The following is a 17,124-nucleotide window of genomic DNA, read 5'->3' on the forward strand; positions in this document are numbered from 1 at the left end:
TGGGTACAGTTGTACACCTCTGATCAGAGTAAAACTATTCGAATAGCCGTGCCCGCGGTTATGGGCGGTCAACCAGATTCACCGTGATTAGTCTCACCCTAGTTTAGTCTATTAAAATTGGATAGTATAGGTGGATGGTTGGGCCTGTCGCAACGTGGTATAGCGTTGGACAGTGGATGATTAATATTGATTAATTATTACAACTGTTTTCTTCTTTAAACTTCTGTTTATAAATGCTCGCTTTATGCAAATGAACCACTCTAGCTCTCCTTTGATAATTCCCTGCATCATACCCCTATTCCGGTATGACTTGCTGAGTACAGTGGGTAGTACTCAGTCTTGCTCTATTTTTCCCAACCCCAGAGTACGAGTATATGTCAGATGGAGGTTTCTCCGAGGAGTAGGCTTCGTCCGTGCCGTCGAGGATGCCTGTGGAGTGGTGTTCCCGCTGCAGTTCTAGTCAAGGCTTAGCTCCTGTTGTCTTTCATTTTTCCGCTGCATTTATGTAATACGTTTATGATGTTTGTAAGACGTGGATCTGAATGTCAACATTGTCGTTTGTGTACTCCGGCCGGTCCTGGACGGGGATTTTAATGCACATTCTGCTTGGAATTCTATTCGGGAATTTCTGGGCGTGACAATCTCCCCCCTTTCTCTTCACCTTCTCTCTCGTAGCGTAATCTGCAGGCAAGGGCGGCGACGGCAAGCGGGAGCCGGAGTGGCGGCGACGGCGATGGCTGACGCGGCAGCAGCAGGCGGGCGCCAGCTTCCCCATCGCCATCGACCTCGACCTCGGCGTATCCGCATGCGTGATGGCGGCGGTCTCTGTCACGCCCAGAAATTCCCGAATAGAATTCCAAGCAGAATGTGCATTAAAATCCCCGTCCAGGACCAGCCAGGGTACACAAACGACAATGTTGACATTCAGATCCACGTCTTACAAACATCATAAAAGTCTTACATAAATGCAGCGGAAAGAAAGAAAGACAACAGGAGCTAAGCCTTGACTTGAACTGCAGCGGGAACACCACTCCACAGGCATCCTCGACGGCACGGACAAAGCCTACTCCTCGGAGAAACCTTCATCTGACCCGAACTCGAACTCTGGGGTTGGGAAAAGTAGAGCAAGACTGAGTACTACCCACTGTACTCAGCAAGTCATACCGGAATAGGGGTATGATGCAGGGATTCATCAAAGAAGAGCTGAAGTGGTTCATTTGCATAAAGCGAGCATTTAAAAACAGAAATTGAAAGATTTAAACAGTTGTAATAATTAATTAACATCAACTATCCACTGTCCAACGCTAACCCATGTTGCGACAGGCCCAACCATCCACCTAAACTATCCAAATTAAAAGATTACACTAAGGTGAGACTAATCACGGTGAATCTGGTTGACCGCCCATAACCGCGGGCACGGCTATTCGAATAGTTTTACTCTGATCAGAGGTGTACAACTGTACCCACAAGACACAGCCCCACGACACGTTTTCGTGCGCCGACATGCCACCACGACATACCGGAAAGAGGCCGTGACAGGACCCTTCGCATAACCCCCTCTAGCCAAGCACACCACACCTCAGGTTTCACCCCCGTCCCCAGCGGGCAACGGGCAGTCCCCTCTCGTGCCTAGGTGAATCCGGAAGCGACAGAGGCCGTCGCAGGGCCCGCCCCGCTCCATCACGCCCACCCTTGCCTGGATGCGTCGACTAGAGGAAAGATATACTACAAGTCCAGCCGTTGCCTACGCTGGCTTGTGGTAAGTACGATATGTTCTTCCAGGGCATCCCGCGAACCGGTCCTTAACTGCCATGGGTGCGACCAGCAAAACCATGCACCCACAGCCCACCATGTGGTTTATTTTAATTAACCAACACCCAAACGGTGTCACTAATCCAACAACACCATTGGAACCAACAGTCTAAACATTAATATGATTTTCCCCGTTGTGAACTAGTTGAACTAAGCATGGCTAAGCAATTCCTAGTCCAAACTCTAATCATGTTATAACCCCAAGCTAACAAAGGAGCATGGTATCCGAAAAGCATGGCTGTAACAATAGGTAACCATCCCATAGTAATATTATAAAACAATGCAATATTTGAAAGAAAACAATAGAGCATTTGCAATATAGGATCAACATGTTCAAGTGACAAGCATGACTTGCCTTGCTCTGCTGCTGGAGGAACCTTGGCGACTATCTCGAAGTACACCGGAGCGTCGGAGGAAACGGAATCTAGCGACATACAAAGCAAACATTGCAAACAGGCTATAAGACTACTGAAACAGGGAACAAAACCATTTTTAATGGATTCTGCACAGTTTTCTTGATTTACTGAGACTTGAATGGGCTTAAACGGAACTCGGATGAATTAGTTATGATTTTTAGAAGATTTACTGTGTTTAAAACTATACAAGAAAAACCTTAAACTATTTATTGCGCAATATATTCCAGGGCTGACGTCAGCACGGAGGGAGTGCGGCGCCGACATGCGGGGCCCACCGGTCAGCGACCCGGGAGAGGGCGGTCCACGGCGGATCGGGTCCACGGACCGGGGAGGAGCGGCGCCGACATGCGGGGCCCACTGGTCAGCGACCCGGGAGAGGGAAAGAAAGGGCGGCGGCACGCGGCTCGGATTGGCTCAAGGCCGGCCAACCGACCGCGGCGACGGCGACGACGCGCGCGCGAACGCGTTGCCAGCGACGCATGCGACCGACGACGGCAGCGACCGGCGGCACGCGAGGCGGCGGCGGTCGAAGGCGACAGCGCGCGACTTGAAGCGGCGGCGCGGCACTAAGAGGAGAGGAAGGGGAAAAGAGGGGAGGGGATGCCTCACCGAGGGTGGCCGGCGCGGAGGAAGACGATGGCGAACGGCGACGGCAAGCCACGGGAGGACGACGTCGGCGAGCGGACGAGCTTCGGGGTGCCCTAAGGAAGGAGGAGAGAGGGATTATTGAGAGGGAGATGAGCCACGGCGACCGGAAGCCATGGCCGAAGGCGGCGGTAGAGGTGATGCTCACTCGAGTGCGAGGGAACGAGGGCTCCGGCGACGAACCTCGACGGAGGAGAGGTGGACGGGGTGGATCCCGGCCACGCGAACCCGACGGCGGCGATGGCGCGGCCTGGCGGCGACCCTAACGGCGGCTAGCGGCGGCCGGAGTAGCGGAAACAGCGGCTGCGGATGGGCGCACGGCGTGAGAGCGATGGGAGGCTCGAGAGAGTACGGCGGAATGGGGAAAAAGTGAGAGGGGACGACGGCGATGCTTAAATAGGGGGAGAGAGGACCGGACGTGGCCGGGAGAGGCGGGAATCGCCGGCCGACGTGGGGGAGTGGGGGAAGAGAGAGAGGCGGGATTCGAAAATCGAATCCCGGCCATCTCGGGCGCGGACGCGAGCGGGAGAGAGAGGAGAGTGGGCGCGGGAGACGCGGCGCACGCGCGGGCGTGGCCGACGTGGCCCGGAGGAGGCGGAGACGTGGACGCGGCGGCGGTTTCGGGTGCGGCGGTTGCGGGCGCGGCGTCGGCCGGAGGAAGGGGAAAGACCTGACAGGTGGGCCCCACCTGTCGGCGACCCCGGGAGAGGAGGGAGGCGGGCGGCCTGGCTGGGCCTCGGCCTGCGGTCGGCCCAGCAAGGGGGAGGGGGAAGGAAAGGGGAGAATGGGCCGGCGGCCCATTCGGAAAAAAAAAGGAGGAAAAAGGGAGGGAAAAGAAAAAGAAAAAGGAAAAAGTATTTTCCCTGGAATTACAATATTGCTGGCTCAATTTTAACTGGTTAAAATTATTTCTAGAGCTCTGAAAATTCCACTAAAAATCCAGTTAATGAATTTCGACATGTAGAACTCAAGAAAAAAAATTCCACATGTTAAATCCGATTATTATTTGCATTACTTTCTTAGGGTTTTCTCCTGATTTGCACCGGTATTTTCTTAGGGTCATTTATAAATTACAATTTTGGCTTGGGAGGAAAACTTCGGGGTGTGACAGTCTCCGCGGATGCAGTCCATAAACCCAGCCTGGCAATCCGGCCAACCCCCACAATGCTCCACGGGTCAGCCTCGGCAGAATCGAGCAGCAGTACAACAAACACACCAATGTAGCAGCATAGGAGAAGGCGAGCAAGCAAGAGGATGTGTATAGCTGTATAGCTCGATTACTTCCTGCTCATCAAAAATCATGTCGAGAAGGTGATGATATGCCTCGCCTTCGTCCCAAGGCAGGCATCGCTACATGCATACCATCATGGCCAAAGGCGAGGATGGAGCTCGGCCTCCTCCTGGCGCTTGGCCCAGGGGCTTCGACCTCTATGGCTGGGCGTACAGTGAGGGACTCCATCGGCACCACGGTGGGGATACTCTTTGGCGGGTGTGCTCGTTGGCGCCATCGCCGCCGCTGTCGGCACTGAACGTGAGCTGGCAGATCACCGGGACGCTGACCGACTTGACGTTGCACGCCATCATGGGGGAGTGCGGCTTCCGGTGGCATGAGGAGTTCCTGGAGACGCTGGGCGAGGCACAGAAGAAGGCGACTAGGTTCGGCGTCGCTGACCTGTTCCCGTCGTCGAGGCTCCTCCCCGCCGTCGGGAGCCGGAGTGGTGACGGCCGGCAGGAGCTGACACGGGAGCTAGCTGGAGCGGCGGTGGAAGTGGGCTGGAGCTGACGGAGGCTAGGAATAATCCAGCGCGCTAGTCAGAGGCAGCCGCAGCCGCAGCCGCCTCGTTGGAGGTCTGTGGCGTGGGGTGGTTTCCACCGCCGCAGCCACTCAAGCCCCTCCTGTCGCCGCCTCCTTCTCCTCCGCCTCCACCCGCATTAGCTCCAACCCGCCGCCGCTTCAGCTCCCGCTGGCCGCCAGCACTTCGGCCCCTGCCCCACCGCCGCTCCAGCCGTGCTCCCCGCGGACGGTGGAAAGGGAGAGAAAGAGAGAAGGGAGAAAGTGGGGGAGGAAGAAGAAAGAGAGAGGATGACATGTCAGTGGGCCCCACTTTTTTTATGACAAATGGGTCCCACATATATGTTTTTAATTAAATGCCACCTAAGCGCCACATCAAGACCAGAGTAGATCAACACCGCCACGTAAGCACCACGTCAGCGAAACCACCATCCAAAACCATTAAGGAAGTCAAATTGCACCGGTTTCAATAGTTTAGGGAGTCGTTCTATCCGGTTTTGCGGTTGAGGGTCACGGATTAGATTCAGGTTACTTTTTAAGGGAGTCAAAGTGGACTTATTCCAAACAGAGCCCGAGTACCCAACCATACGCCCTCTACATGGGCAACGGCCCATCAGCGTGGCCAGATTGCAGCGGTCGCGGCCGAGGCCGAGAGCCCGATAATACTCGTGGGCCTTATCCGCTAAACGCTCATGGGGATCACGGTAGTCTAAGCCCATAGAAAACGGCCCATCTGAGTGGGCTAAATCGCTCAGGTGCTGGCGGTAGCCCATATGGTGATCTGAGCTTTTTGTTATTATTTTTTAAACAAAAAATACATAAATATAATTTTCTTTTACAAATTTACAAACATCATACTCCTTTCACCCTATGGGAGAGTTTTTTTTTCATAAATTGCCTCTCAAAAGGCGGTTCTGATGGAGATTATGGTGGTTGAATATTGCGTACATGCCTTTCCCATGCTCCTTAGAGGCGACTTTTATATGCCACCCAACCCAAAGACAGTGAAATTAAGGCCTATATATGCTTGCGAGAAAAATAACGGTCATGAGAAATTTGCATAGACTACTTTTGTTCTCTAGGTGGGCGGGATATTTAAAATTATTCTCTAGGAGTGTGATAAGGGGCTATACGCAAATGTCCCATGCCTAATGCCACGTCATCAGATCTGCCCTCTAGAAGGGCTGTTTTTAAAGCAAATCCCTAAAAAAACACTCCCACGGTGAAGGAGTATTTTTTAAAAAAATTTACAGAAGCGAAAAATATATTCCTGTAATTTAAAATATATATTAAAATAAAAAATAAATATTTGAGCTTCCATTTGTTAGTTACCATTTTTGGAATAAAAAATGGTTGGATCCATAATTTTCTTCATTTAATGTATTTCAAGCATATCATGTATCGTTGTATTTTCAATTATATTTTTCAAAAGGAGTTTTATAAAGCACCCTATGTATCGTTGTATTTTTAATTGTACATGCCTAATTTCTCTTTTCGAGGGTACAAAAATAAATCAAAGACCTATAAGAGGAAAAGGTGAAAAATACAGGCATAGGGATTTATGCATCAGTCTAATCCCAAATTTTGTAGCTTCCACTCCCATTAATGTTTGGGAATCCGATAATGACATATCCATGTTTATGTATTTATTGTCTTTTTTTCTGTAAAGAGATTTAGAAGCATTAAATTAAGCAAAACATATATACACGTACTTCATTTATTGTGGTGAAGCCAATAGTGTGCACACACACTCCTACCCACACCATCTATATATTCATGCACTCCTTGGCTAGATCACAAAACACACACCAAACAATCGAGCACAGCAAACAAAGGTGAGGACTGAAGCAAGAACACCATGGCTTTTCTGAGGGCACTCTCTCCTCTCGTCTTCACCCTGCTCCTCCTACTCGCCGCCTCCACATCCGACGCCTCCATCTTGGAGGAAACCTGCAAGTCGCTCGCCGGTAACCACACGGCCATCGACTACCCCTACTGCGTCAGGTTCTTCCAGGCCAGCAAGGAGAGCGCCACCGCCGACACGCACGGCCTCGCCGCCATCGCCGTGAGGATCACCGAGGCGGCCGCCGAGGGCACCGCCAAGCGCATCGCCGCCCTGCGATCCTCGCACAAGGAGGAGAAGATGCAGGAGTGCCTCCGCATAAGCTCCGACCTGTACGCCTACATGCTGGCCGTTCTCGGCAACGAGGCGAAAGCCGCCGCCCTGGTGGACGGCGGCGCGCAGCATGCGGCGGCGTCGCCGCCAACGCCCGACGTCGCGCGGTATGTCGCGGATGGTTGCGAGGGCAGGTTCCGTGGGAACAAGGAGACCCTGCCGCTGGTTGCGGAGTACGCCGAGTTTAGACAGAGTGCGTCCATTGCTCTCGCATTGATAGAGGCGATATCACCACCGAGTGATCAGTGAATGTGTGTTTTTACTCTCAGATTTTGTAAGCCAAACAATGTAGATGAATAAACATGGCAATTATCAATCTATTGTTTTCCTGTTACTATTATCTTTGTTTATTTTCTATTTCATTTTTATGGCCGAGTTTTGCGTTGAAAACCGGTTATGCTTTTGAAAAAAAAAAGATGAAGTCACCCTTTGCTACTTTGTTTAGAAAATAGTCATTCATCGTCGCATAAGTAGAATAGTTATCTTTGCTAATTTACTTATAAATTAATAAATTGTGTGATTTGATAAAAGTGGATTAATCTTAAAATATGCTCCGCTAGCTAATTTGATCTATTGATTTTAACTACTCCGTTAATTATACCGTAAATCATCAGTTGAGTGTGTTTGGCAAAAAAAAAAAAAAGCGTCAACAATGTTAGTAGTACTTTCGATGCAAAGTATAACAGCCAACAAGCACTTGAAATATAGTGATATGCTACCTCTACACCAAAATAAGTCTATTTTTGAGATAGATTAATACAAATACAAACTAAAAAGTGGACTAAAATACAAACTATTTTATCAAACTAAGAAGACTAAAATACTTTGCACTTGAGATAGACTAAAATAACTCTAATTTATTAAATATCAATGCAATTATTTCTTATTTTATCCACTTCCAATGCATATATCAAACAAATACTTTCACAAACTTCAATGCAATGATTACTCCAAAATTAACTTATTTTACTAGAAACGGAAGGAACTAAAAATAAACGTATCCTTCTCTTGAGATAGTATCTATCACCACTGTTGGCGTTTGCAAGATTTGTGTATCTACATCATATCTGTTACGGGCCTTCCAGCCCACTGCCCACGCCAAATTCACCTCTCCAAACTGCAAACATCCGGACAACGGAATTTAAGGCCCAGGTGGCAACTATCAGTTATTCTCTTATTTCACGATTATTAAGCAGACTCTGTTTCGTAATAAGAGATTTTCGAATTTCGACCATGAATTTGTAAAGGGACCTTTTGGAACTTCCCCCGATTAAGACTCTGGCAGTTCGACATGTGGTGTCTAAACATTTCGTCATGACATGAAACTATATAGATTAGATTTGGCTCGAAAGGAACAGGGACCCTGTCAGCAGGTGGCTGATCCTAATTTCTGAAGAAGAGCGATCCTGGTTCCTGGATCCCGAGACTCGCGGCAGGCGTGAAGAGACTGCGAGACACCCGCCAACGTTTCAGCAGGCGTCATCCAGGAAATCCTCTTGAATGAATGAATGAATGGTGTAATATCTCGTAATGATTCCAGTGCAATCAACAGCTGGATCCTCTTTTATTGTTCAGAGATTAAGATGACGATACCTGCTAGTATAAAGTTGTTGGTTCTACCACGAAAAAACACACCAAACAAGTAACCAAGCGGCACCAGGACAAGAAAAGCCATGACGACCATGAAGCTTGTGCGATCGTTCTCTCCTCTCATCGTCTTCTCCTTGCTCCTCCTGCTCACCTCCTCCACGACGTCCAGAGCCTCCCTCGTGGACGACGCCTGCACGTCGTTCGCGGCTAGCCACGCGGACATCGGCTACGCCTACTGCGTCAGGTTCTTCCAGTCCGACGAGGGCAGCGCCACCGCGGACAGGTACGGCCTCGCCGCCATCGCCGTGAAGATCAGCGCGGCGACGGCCAGGGGCACCGCCAAGCGCATCGCGGACCTGCAGGACCTGGAGCGCGACAAGAGGAGGAAAGATTGCCTGAGCGCGTGCGGGGAGGTGTACGACTCCGCCGTGGACAGCCTCGACGAGGCGGCCAAGGGCATCGCGTCGCGCAGCGCCGACGGCCTGCGGGACGCGGTGACCGTGCTCAGCGCCGCGCTGGACACCCCCGACACGTGCGAGGACGGGTTCCGCGAGCTCGGCCTGGCCTCGCCGCTGGTCGCCGAGGACGAGGAGTTCAGCAAAGAGTCGGCCATCGCTCTCGGTGTCACATCGGCCTTATCGCCGCCGAGCTAGGATGACGTCACAAGAGTTACAGCGTCTGTAATCCTATAAATCCTTTGCGTAATAAATTAATTACTCTGGAAAATCACAGGACAAAATTACATTTTCTCACTAATTCCGTTGTCATATAATTTTCCATTTTTGGAAGAAACTGGTTGGATTCCTTGTGCACCTATTCTGAGACCGATCCGGCCATTAGCCATGAGATGCACGTACGATTGTTGTTTTTTTCCCAGTGGAACGCACACTTAATTTACGGCATATCTTGTGAAGAAATTATTGCATTTCAGCTAAGATATAATCGGCCGGCATCTTTGCTTAAAAAACAACAATCTGCTGGGCCGTTCCAACGGAGATTGGCAGCTACCTCGCCCTGTAAACGTCATGCACGTCTCCACGGATCACGACGTGACGGCGTCCGAGGCTCCGAGCCAGCGGCGGCGCGAGCTTTGGTGATGCAATTTGTTGGGCTTTCTGCTTGCCTTACCTGGGCCGACCTGTATGCACGAATTGGGCTAAATTCCCAAAAGGAATCCAAATCTCCCTTCAAAAAAAAAGGAATCCAAATCCTTTTCGTTCCCGGGGGAGAGGGATAAGGGATGAAGATTTGTTGAATACTTGGAGCAAGTTTTATAGCTAATTTCATGCATACCATATAATAGTAAGAGGTAATATGTATTTCCACATTTTTATTGAAGTTTATGTAGGAGTTGTTTCTTCCATGAGAGGTGGTACTTTCTCTCTTCACTCTTCTCTACTCTATCTACCTCACCATTAGTCCAATGCGATATCTTTGGGTTTGTAGTTAGATGCCTGTAGTACTTAGCGACAACAACAGCAAGCTCTTCCACTTTTTCGGTGTTGACGATGATAGATATTTGGATTAGGATACGGGTGGGAGAAGAATTAAGGTGAGGGAAAGATGCAGTTTTTCGAGCTTAGAGAAATGACTAAGGAGCAGGGAGATGGTAAACCTGTGGTGACATATATGACGTGCGACGAGGCGGTGTTGGCATCATAGCCATGAGATTGATGGTATGGACATGGGATCTAGAGTAGTTAGGAGATAGAGGCAATGGTAGCATCTCCAATGCTAGGGGCCGCTGAAGACAAAAAAAAAAAAAGGGCAAGGCAAGGGCGGCAAGGGCGCCTGGCCGCCGCTTAGGCTTAGAGAGGAGAAGCGAAGGGAGAGAAAGGGGGTGAAAGGGAGGAGGACGATTGAGCTGGGCTGGTTAGCATCTAGATAGCGCAAGCCATGCAAAGGGGGGCAAGTGGGTGAGGATGGGTGGGCAGTGGCGCAAGGGTTTTATCCAAGCTTTGCGAGGAGAGATGGTATCTCTAGTATGACAGCACGAATCATGAAGTGGTATTGGCCATTAGAAACGACCGAAATTTAGGCATCTTAGTGTGACCAAAACTATGCACCAAACCACCAAAGGAAAAAAAAAACCATTTTATTTTCCGAACTATTTCATTGGTTAATGGAATAGTAAAATAGACTTTTTTTTCCTACCAAGTATTGTCAGCCTATGGCCCAGGTCATACTGAAAAGTGGATTTTGGCCCACCCGTCGTGGAAAGCTAAAGATTCGGCCCATGCACAGTAAGACGAGACAAATGTGGACGACGTCAACGTGCACAAAACCTTCTCTTCTGTATCGGCCGCTTGAAGTACAACTTTCCGCTATCGCGGTGCGCGCGGAAGGCCCCGCTGCGGCACGTAAACGTTCGTCGTGTATCGCGCTTTAACCCGGAAACCGTGGAAACCCGCAAAACTCTGCATCTGCATACCGCTGCAAAGCGGAAAAGGAAAAACTCCCCGAAGCGCGCGACGACGACACGAGCGCGGCCGCGGCGGTGAAACGAACGGGCGGACCGGTTCTTCTTCTCCCGCTGGTCTCCGGCCCCTCCCTCTCCAACACCTCTGCATGCCCAGCCCCCATGCATGCCCTCTTGTTCTCTCCACCGCGAAACATGAGCCCCCGCAATTCTCCTTTGCCACCACACCCTGCGCTCCTCTCGCCTCCTCCTCCTCCTCGTCTTCTTCCTCCTCCTGTCCTGGATCTCACAGGGTGGCAGTTCCTCGAATAAAAAAATGGCGGACAGTAACGCCGGCGGCAACAACAGTAGCGGTGCCGCGAACAACGCCGAGGTCCAGATACCGATCCCAGGTCAGTCTCAGTCTGGTCCGCTCTGGTCGCTGTTATGTTTCCATTTCATCTTATTGCATGAAGGGTTAGGGTGAAAAAAAAACATGAGAAGCGGGCTATGCTTTTGCGTTCCAATCGTGCTGTGCACCTGGGAAGCACCTGTGCTGGATTATCCGTGAACACTCGTGCGAATTGATCATTCCGTTGGTACATTGGGGAAATTTTTAGGGATGATCTGTTTTTAGCCTTTGTGAGTACGATTTGTTACACTTAAACTCTGTTGCTCTTACATGGACCTCTATTGCATCGTGTTCAGAAACTTTCACCCACTGATGAAATGTAAAGCATCATTAAAAAAATTTTACCTGTTACGTTTGGTACTAACTTTCTACCATCTTCATTACAAATCACAGCTCCATCCAAGGCTGAAGCTGCAGCAGCTCCGGAAACACCAGCAGGCAAGCCATTTCGATGGTGGGCGATGGTGGCAGTGGACGTCTTCTTCCTCATCGCCGGTCAGACATCGGCGACACTGCTGGGCAGATACTACTACACCCAAGGCGGCCGCAGCAAGTGGATATCGGCGTTCGTGCGGACGGCCGGCTTCCCGATACTGTTCTTCACCCTCTTCTTCTTCCCCTCGAAGTCACCGTCCTCCTGCACCAACACTCCCATGGCCAAGCTCGCCGTGATATACATCGTCCTGGGCCTCATCATCGCCGCCGACGACATGATGTACACTGGTGGCCTCAAGTACCTCCCCGCTTCGACCTACTCGCTCATCTGTGCCAGCCAGCTCGCGTTCAATGTCGTCTTCTCATACGTGCTCAACTCCCAGAAGGTCACTCCTCTGATATTCAACTCCGTCGTGCTGCTCACCATGTCCGCTTCGCTCATCGGAGTCAGCAAGGAGTCTCAGGGGGTCACCGGCGTCTCGGGAGGGAAGTATCTGCTCGGTTTCGTGCTGACGCTGGGGGCGTCGTGCACCTACTCGCTGATCCTCGCGCTGATGCAGCTCACCTTCGAGACCATCATCAAGAAGCACACCTTCTCAGCCGTCCTCAACATGCAGATCTACACGGCGCTCGTGGCGACGGCCGCGTCGGTGGTCGGGCTGTTCGCGAGCGGCGAGTGGAGGTCGCTGAGGGGGGAGATGAACGCGTTCAGGTCGGGGCAGTTCTCCTACCTGATGACGCTGCTGTGGGCGGCCGTGTCGTGGCAGGTGGCCAACATCGGGGTGCTCGGCCTCATCTTCGAGGTGTCGGCGCTCTTCTCCAACGTGATCAGCACGGTGTCACTGCCGGTCATCCCGTTCTTCGCGGTGGTGGTGTTCCACGACAGGATGAACGGGGTGAAGATCGTGGCCATGCTGATTGCAATTTGGGGATTTATTTCGTATCTGTTTCAGCACTATCTAGATGGCAAGAAAGCGAAGAAGGCTTCATCGGGTGATAGTGCGCAGGGGTGATCAGATTAGGTGGCCACAGTGATATTATCGTGGTAGAGATTGATTGCTCTCCGCCAATAATCTTAGCTAGTTTTGTTGGCTGCGAGGTACTAGATGTTCGTTACTTATGTTATGTTGCAGGTTGTTCGTCAGATAAAAACTAGTACGTACTTTGTTTTTTTGTGTTGCCAACGTGTTCAGATGTACAATTTTGCTGGATTACTAGTAGTTTTCTTGTTCTTTTCTTCATGTGCGTTTGTGTAAGGGTATGACGCATAATTGTATATCACGAAAGAATAGAAATAGTAGTACTAGACTAGTAAAGAACTCTTTATTTGCTTCGTCCTGTCTTATGTCAGGTTGATCCTGGTGGCTGATGGACACGAATAATTTGGTACTACTTCTATTTCAGTTGTGGAAAACAATTAGTATCTGATTAAACTACATCTGAATCTGACACTTCCGCAGAATCTTGGGTGAAGAACAATAATTGGCAATCTTTGTACTCTTTTGTCAAATTGGAGATAAGATTGATTCCGTCTGGATGCAGCGATCGACGTTGTCCTCACTTGGAAATTTTGGCATCGCACGCATTGAATTTTCCAAGAGGCAGGACATAAACATTGACTCGCCGGAGTAGTTTTGAAACGTTTGACGGCAAAATTAGCCCCTTGCGCATGCCCTATCAACCCTTTTATCTTTTTATCGTTTCATTGATTGATGACGACTCCAAGTTGGCAAGTTTCAGCCTTCCGCTGCTGCTGGACGAGTGGATGACGAGCACTAGGCCCATCTTGTTGTTTATCCTTTTTCTGAACCTCACAATGAGCGATGCTACTGAAATTCAGCTGCAGATTACAGGTCTCTCTCGGTCATGAACTGCCAAATCGATCACAGTTTCGAATTGAGATGTGATGTGAGATCGATCGAAACTAGTCCAGTTTTTATACTGATGAGACGGATGATTCGTATGTGCAGGTGTCCGAGGCCAAGAAGACGTGGTAGCAGAGTCTGACAAGAGCACGTCTCGAGCAGATGGAACTGCGGCGGCGGCGGCGGCGGCGGCGCCGCTGCCGCCTGTGTCCAGCCAGCGGCTGCGGTGGTGGGCGGTGGTCCTTGCCAACATCGTGTTCGTCCTCGGCGGGCAGAGCGTGGCCACGCTCCTCGGCCGGATTTACTACGACCAGGGCGGCGGCAGCTTGTGGCTGGCGACGGTGGTGCAGTCCTGCGGCGCGCCGCTCGCCGTCCCACTGCTGCTCTACTTCCGGCGGCCAGAGGCCTCCCCGGTGGCACGTCCGCCGCTGCTCAAGATCGCTGCCATCTACGCCGGCCTTGGCGTCCTCCTCGCCGGCGACAACCTGATGTACTCCTACGCGCTCCTCTACCTGCCGCTGTCGACGTACTCCCTCGTCTGCGCCACCCAGCTCTGCTTCAACGCCGTCTTCTCCTACTTCCTCAACAAGGAGAGGTTCACCGCGCTCGTGCTCAACTCCGTCGTGCTGCTCACCTTCTCCGCCGCGCTCGTCGGCGTGAGCCACTCCTCGGAGGAGACCAACAGCAGCGTCCCGGAGGGCAAGTTCGCGCTGGGGTTCGTCCTGGCGCTGTCGGCGTCGGCGGCGTTCGCCCTGATCCTGTCCCTGATGCAGCTCACGTTCGACACGGTGCTCAGGAGCAACGCGGCACACGCCGTGCTGGAGCTGCAGCTCTGGAGCAACGCCGCCGCGTCGTGCGTGTCGGTGGCCGGGCTGTTCATCTCCGGCGAGTGGAGCTCCCTGACGGCGGAGATGGACGGGTACAAGAAGGGCGAGGTGGCCTACGGGATGACGCTGGCGTGGACGGCCATCTCGTGGCAGCTCGCCACGATGGGCATGGTGGGGCTCGTCGCGACGGTGTCGTCGCTGTTCACGAACGTGATCAGCACGGTGGGGATGCCGCTGTCGCCGATCATGGCGGTGATCTTCCTCGGCGACCGGATGGACGGTGCCAAAGTGATAGCCATGCTCATTGGCATCTGGGGATTCTTGTCCTACGTTTACCAGCACTACCTCGATGACGCCAAGAGCAAGAACACAGCTGGGTCAGCTGACGTCACACAAACTTCAGAAGCAAAACTCTGAAGCCTGATACGCCTGATAGTGATACCCAGAGTGAATTTTACTGTACTTGATCTCTTTTTTTTCACGGAATCAATTGGAAATTTGGAATACTGGTCTTATCTTCCCTGGAATAACGGGGTCAATCAGAGTAACTGCAGAATAACAGGAACTCGATAATCGCTTTTTGCTCAAAAACATTACAGCATCGAGGAAGATCCCCGTCTTCATCAGTTTCTGAAACGACACTGTAGTTGTCAATACTTTCTGACAGTAGAGGGTCATCTCAGGTAAAGACTGTTTTTCATTAGTTTCACCGTGTGACGACAGATGAAATCTTAAGGGATTACAGCGGGAAATCTGTCTAGATTTGAACGACTGATGTTGCCGACTTGACATTAGCAATCAAAACGTCCATGGTCCATAGGATTGGTCGAATATACCCAGAATTTTGCTTCCTTAAGCCAAGAGATAAACCCAGATCTCAGGGTGTGTTTAGTTCACGTTAAAATTAAAAGTTTGGTTGAAATTAGAACGATGTGACGGAAAAGTTGAAAGTTTGTGTGTAGGAAAGTTTCGATGTGATGGAAAAGTTTGAAGTTTGAAGAAAAATGTCGCAACAAATTGGCCCTGTTTAGTTCTAAAGTTTTTTTTTTCCAAACTTTCAACTTTCCATCACATCGAATATTTCATACACAACTTTTTTATCACATCGTACTAATTTCAACTAAACTTCTAAACTTCAGTGTGAACTAAACACACAGCCAAAACACGGCCTCAGTGTAATATTCCGCCTAACGCGAATGCGACCGATTACGATTGGTGCCAGCAGCAGCACTGCTCGTGCTCGGCGTGCAAACGATACTGACAGGCAAAAACTGTACTGCTACTAGCTTTACTTTTGGATCTTCACTGAATCTCATGTAAGATGGCGTGTATGGTAACTTGGTCCGTCCTACTAGCTGCAACAGGGGGGAGATGAACTTGTCAAACTGCCTCTTTTTCGTATCTGATCGCTACAGGTATCATGAACCTGACGTAGAAATGTCACACTGGTACAGTAGTCTTTATCGACATCATGATGCAAATTGGAAGAACGTCTGTTTCATGGTTGGGGGAAATATCTATCTGCAGCCCCGGGGCACGGCTCAAAGTTATGCGGGCGATCCGTCGTCTGCTCTCGTACTCGTTGTCGATTTCTTACTTGTTGAGTTCGGCTGTGTTTATTTCAGCGCAAAATTTGGATTTTGGTTGAAATTAGAGATGATGTGACTGAAAAGTTGTGTGTGTATCAGGTTAATGTGATGGAAAGGACTGGAGTTTGGATCCAAAAACAGCCTTCGTTCAATGTCCCAATATGATACTGCTCCGGTCACGAATATTTCCAAGGACGCCTGGTCGCCCCGCTCCAGGGCGACGCGGGCGGCAAAACCTCGCCGTCGCCTCCTCACTCTCCTCCTCTCCCCCACCTCGCCGCCACCCGAACAGCCGCCGGCAAAGCCGGGCGGCTGCGAAGACGGCGACGGCGGGGCTCCCTTCTCCCTCACTCCCGGTCAGCCGGTTGGGGCACCGACGACACCAGAGAGCGAGAGCGCGGCCCCGGCGATGACGGCCAAATCCGGCGCCGTTGGGTTTGGATCTGGCCCCTTGGCCGGATCTGGGCTGGGACGCGCGGGTCGGCGGCGGAGTGCACGGAGGCGGCGGCCGCGGCAGCGGCGCGGGAGGCGCCCGTGCGAAGGTGGGGGGGGGGCAAAGGTCGGCGGCTCCGACGACGGGCAGGCGCCAGATCCGGTCGCCCCGCTTGGCCGGGGTGACCGGCGACGGGCTCGGTCGATGACGGCGCCGCTCCACGGACCTGGCAGGGGGGTGGCTGGCGACAGCGATGGTGGCGGATGTGGCGGCGACGAAGGCGGCGGACTACGGCGTGTGCCGCGACGCCGGCCCTCGTCAAGAACCTCGCCACCACGAGGAGGGCGCGGCGCCCATCAATTGTACGCCGTGCCCGTGACGCCTTCCTCCATGGCGCCGGCGACCCGCACTGCGCGTTGCACCTTCAGGTCTATGCCACCCCGGCCGGTCTGGACGGCTGGCGGCTGGCGACGGTGGCGGCTGGACGGTGGTGGCTGACGGTGGCAGTTGGACGGTGGTGGCTGACGGTGGCGGCTGGACGGGGGTGGCGGTGGCGGTGGCGATGGTGGCTGGCAGTGGTGGCTGTCGACGGTGGTGCAAGGCCATCATCCGGGGCTGACGGTGTGTCGTCGTCGGCAGCGGCATGTGGAGGCAAGGAAGGAGGAGTCCGGGTGCGGGCGCACCATCGAGAACTGTGGGCGGTGGCCTTGGCCGAATTTCTGAAGGGACAATGT

General features: G+C 51.8%; 4 protein-coding genes across 4 annotated transcripts; all 4 read left to right on the top strand.

The window, feature by feature from the left end:
• Positions 1 to 6,415: 6,415 nt before the first annotated feature.
• Positions 6,416 to 7,161, top strand: LOC4336801 (putative invertase inhibitor). Its single transcript, XM_015781464.3, has one exon. It carries the CDS (start codon positions 6,524 to 6,526, stop codon positions 7,088 to 7,090), a length of 567 nt encoding a protein of 188 aa, XP_015636950.1. The 5' UTR covers positions 6,416 to 6,523; the 3' UTR covers positions 7,091 to 7,161.
• A 1,295-nt stretch (positions 7,162 to 8,456) lies between these two features.
• LOC4336802 (putative invertase inhibitor) lies at positions 8,457 to 9,187 on the top strand. Its single transcript, XM_015781463.3, has one exon. The coding sequence runs from the start codon at positions 8,515 to 8,517 to the stop codon at positions 9,082 to 9,084; it is 570 nt and encodes a 189-aa protein (XP_015636949.1). The 5' UTR covers positions 8,457 to 8,514; the 3' UTR covers positions 9,085 to 9,187.
• A 1,637-nt stretch (positions 9,188 to 10,824) lies between these two features.
• Positions 10,825 to 13,009, top strand: LOC4336803 (probable purine permease 11). Its single transcript, XM_015781460.3, has 2 exons — positions 10,825 to 11,242; positions 11,635 to 13,009. Exons 1-2 carry the CDS (start codon positions 11,167 to 11,169, stop codon positions 12,687 to 12,689), a joined length of 1,131 nt encoding a protein of 376 aa, XP_015636946.1. The 5' UTR covers positions 10,825 to 11,166; the 3' UTR covers positions 12,690 to 13,009.
• Positions 13,010 to 13,313: 304 nt separating this feature from the next.
• Positions 13,314 to 14,874, top strand: LOC4336804 (probable purine permease 11). Its single transcript, XM_015781459.3, has 2 exons — positions 13,314 to 13,529; positions 13,647 to 14,874. Exons 1-2 carry the CDS (start codon positions 13,346 to 13,348, stop codon positions 14,783 to 14,785), a joined length of 1,323 nt encoding a protein of 440 aa, XP_015636945.1. The 5' UTR covers positions 13,314 to 13,345; the 3' UTR covers positions 14,786 to 14,874.
• The last annotated feature ends 2,250 nt before the right edge of the window (positions 14,875 to 17,124 follow it).

This window comes from Oryza sativa, chromosome 4, assembly GCF_034140825.1.
Source record: "Oryza sativa Japonica Group chromosome 4, ASM3414082v1".
Taxonomy (NCBI): domain Eukaryota; kingdom Viridiplantae; phylum Streptophyta; class Magnoliopsida; order Poales; family Poaceae; genus Oryza; species Oryza sativa.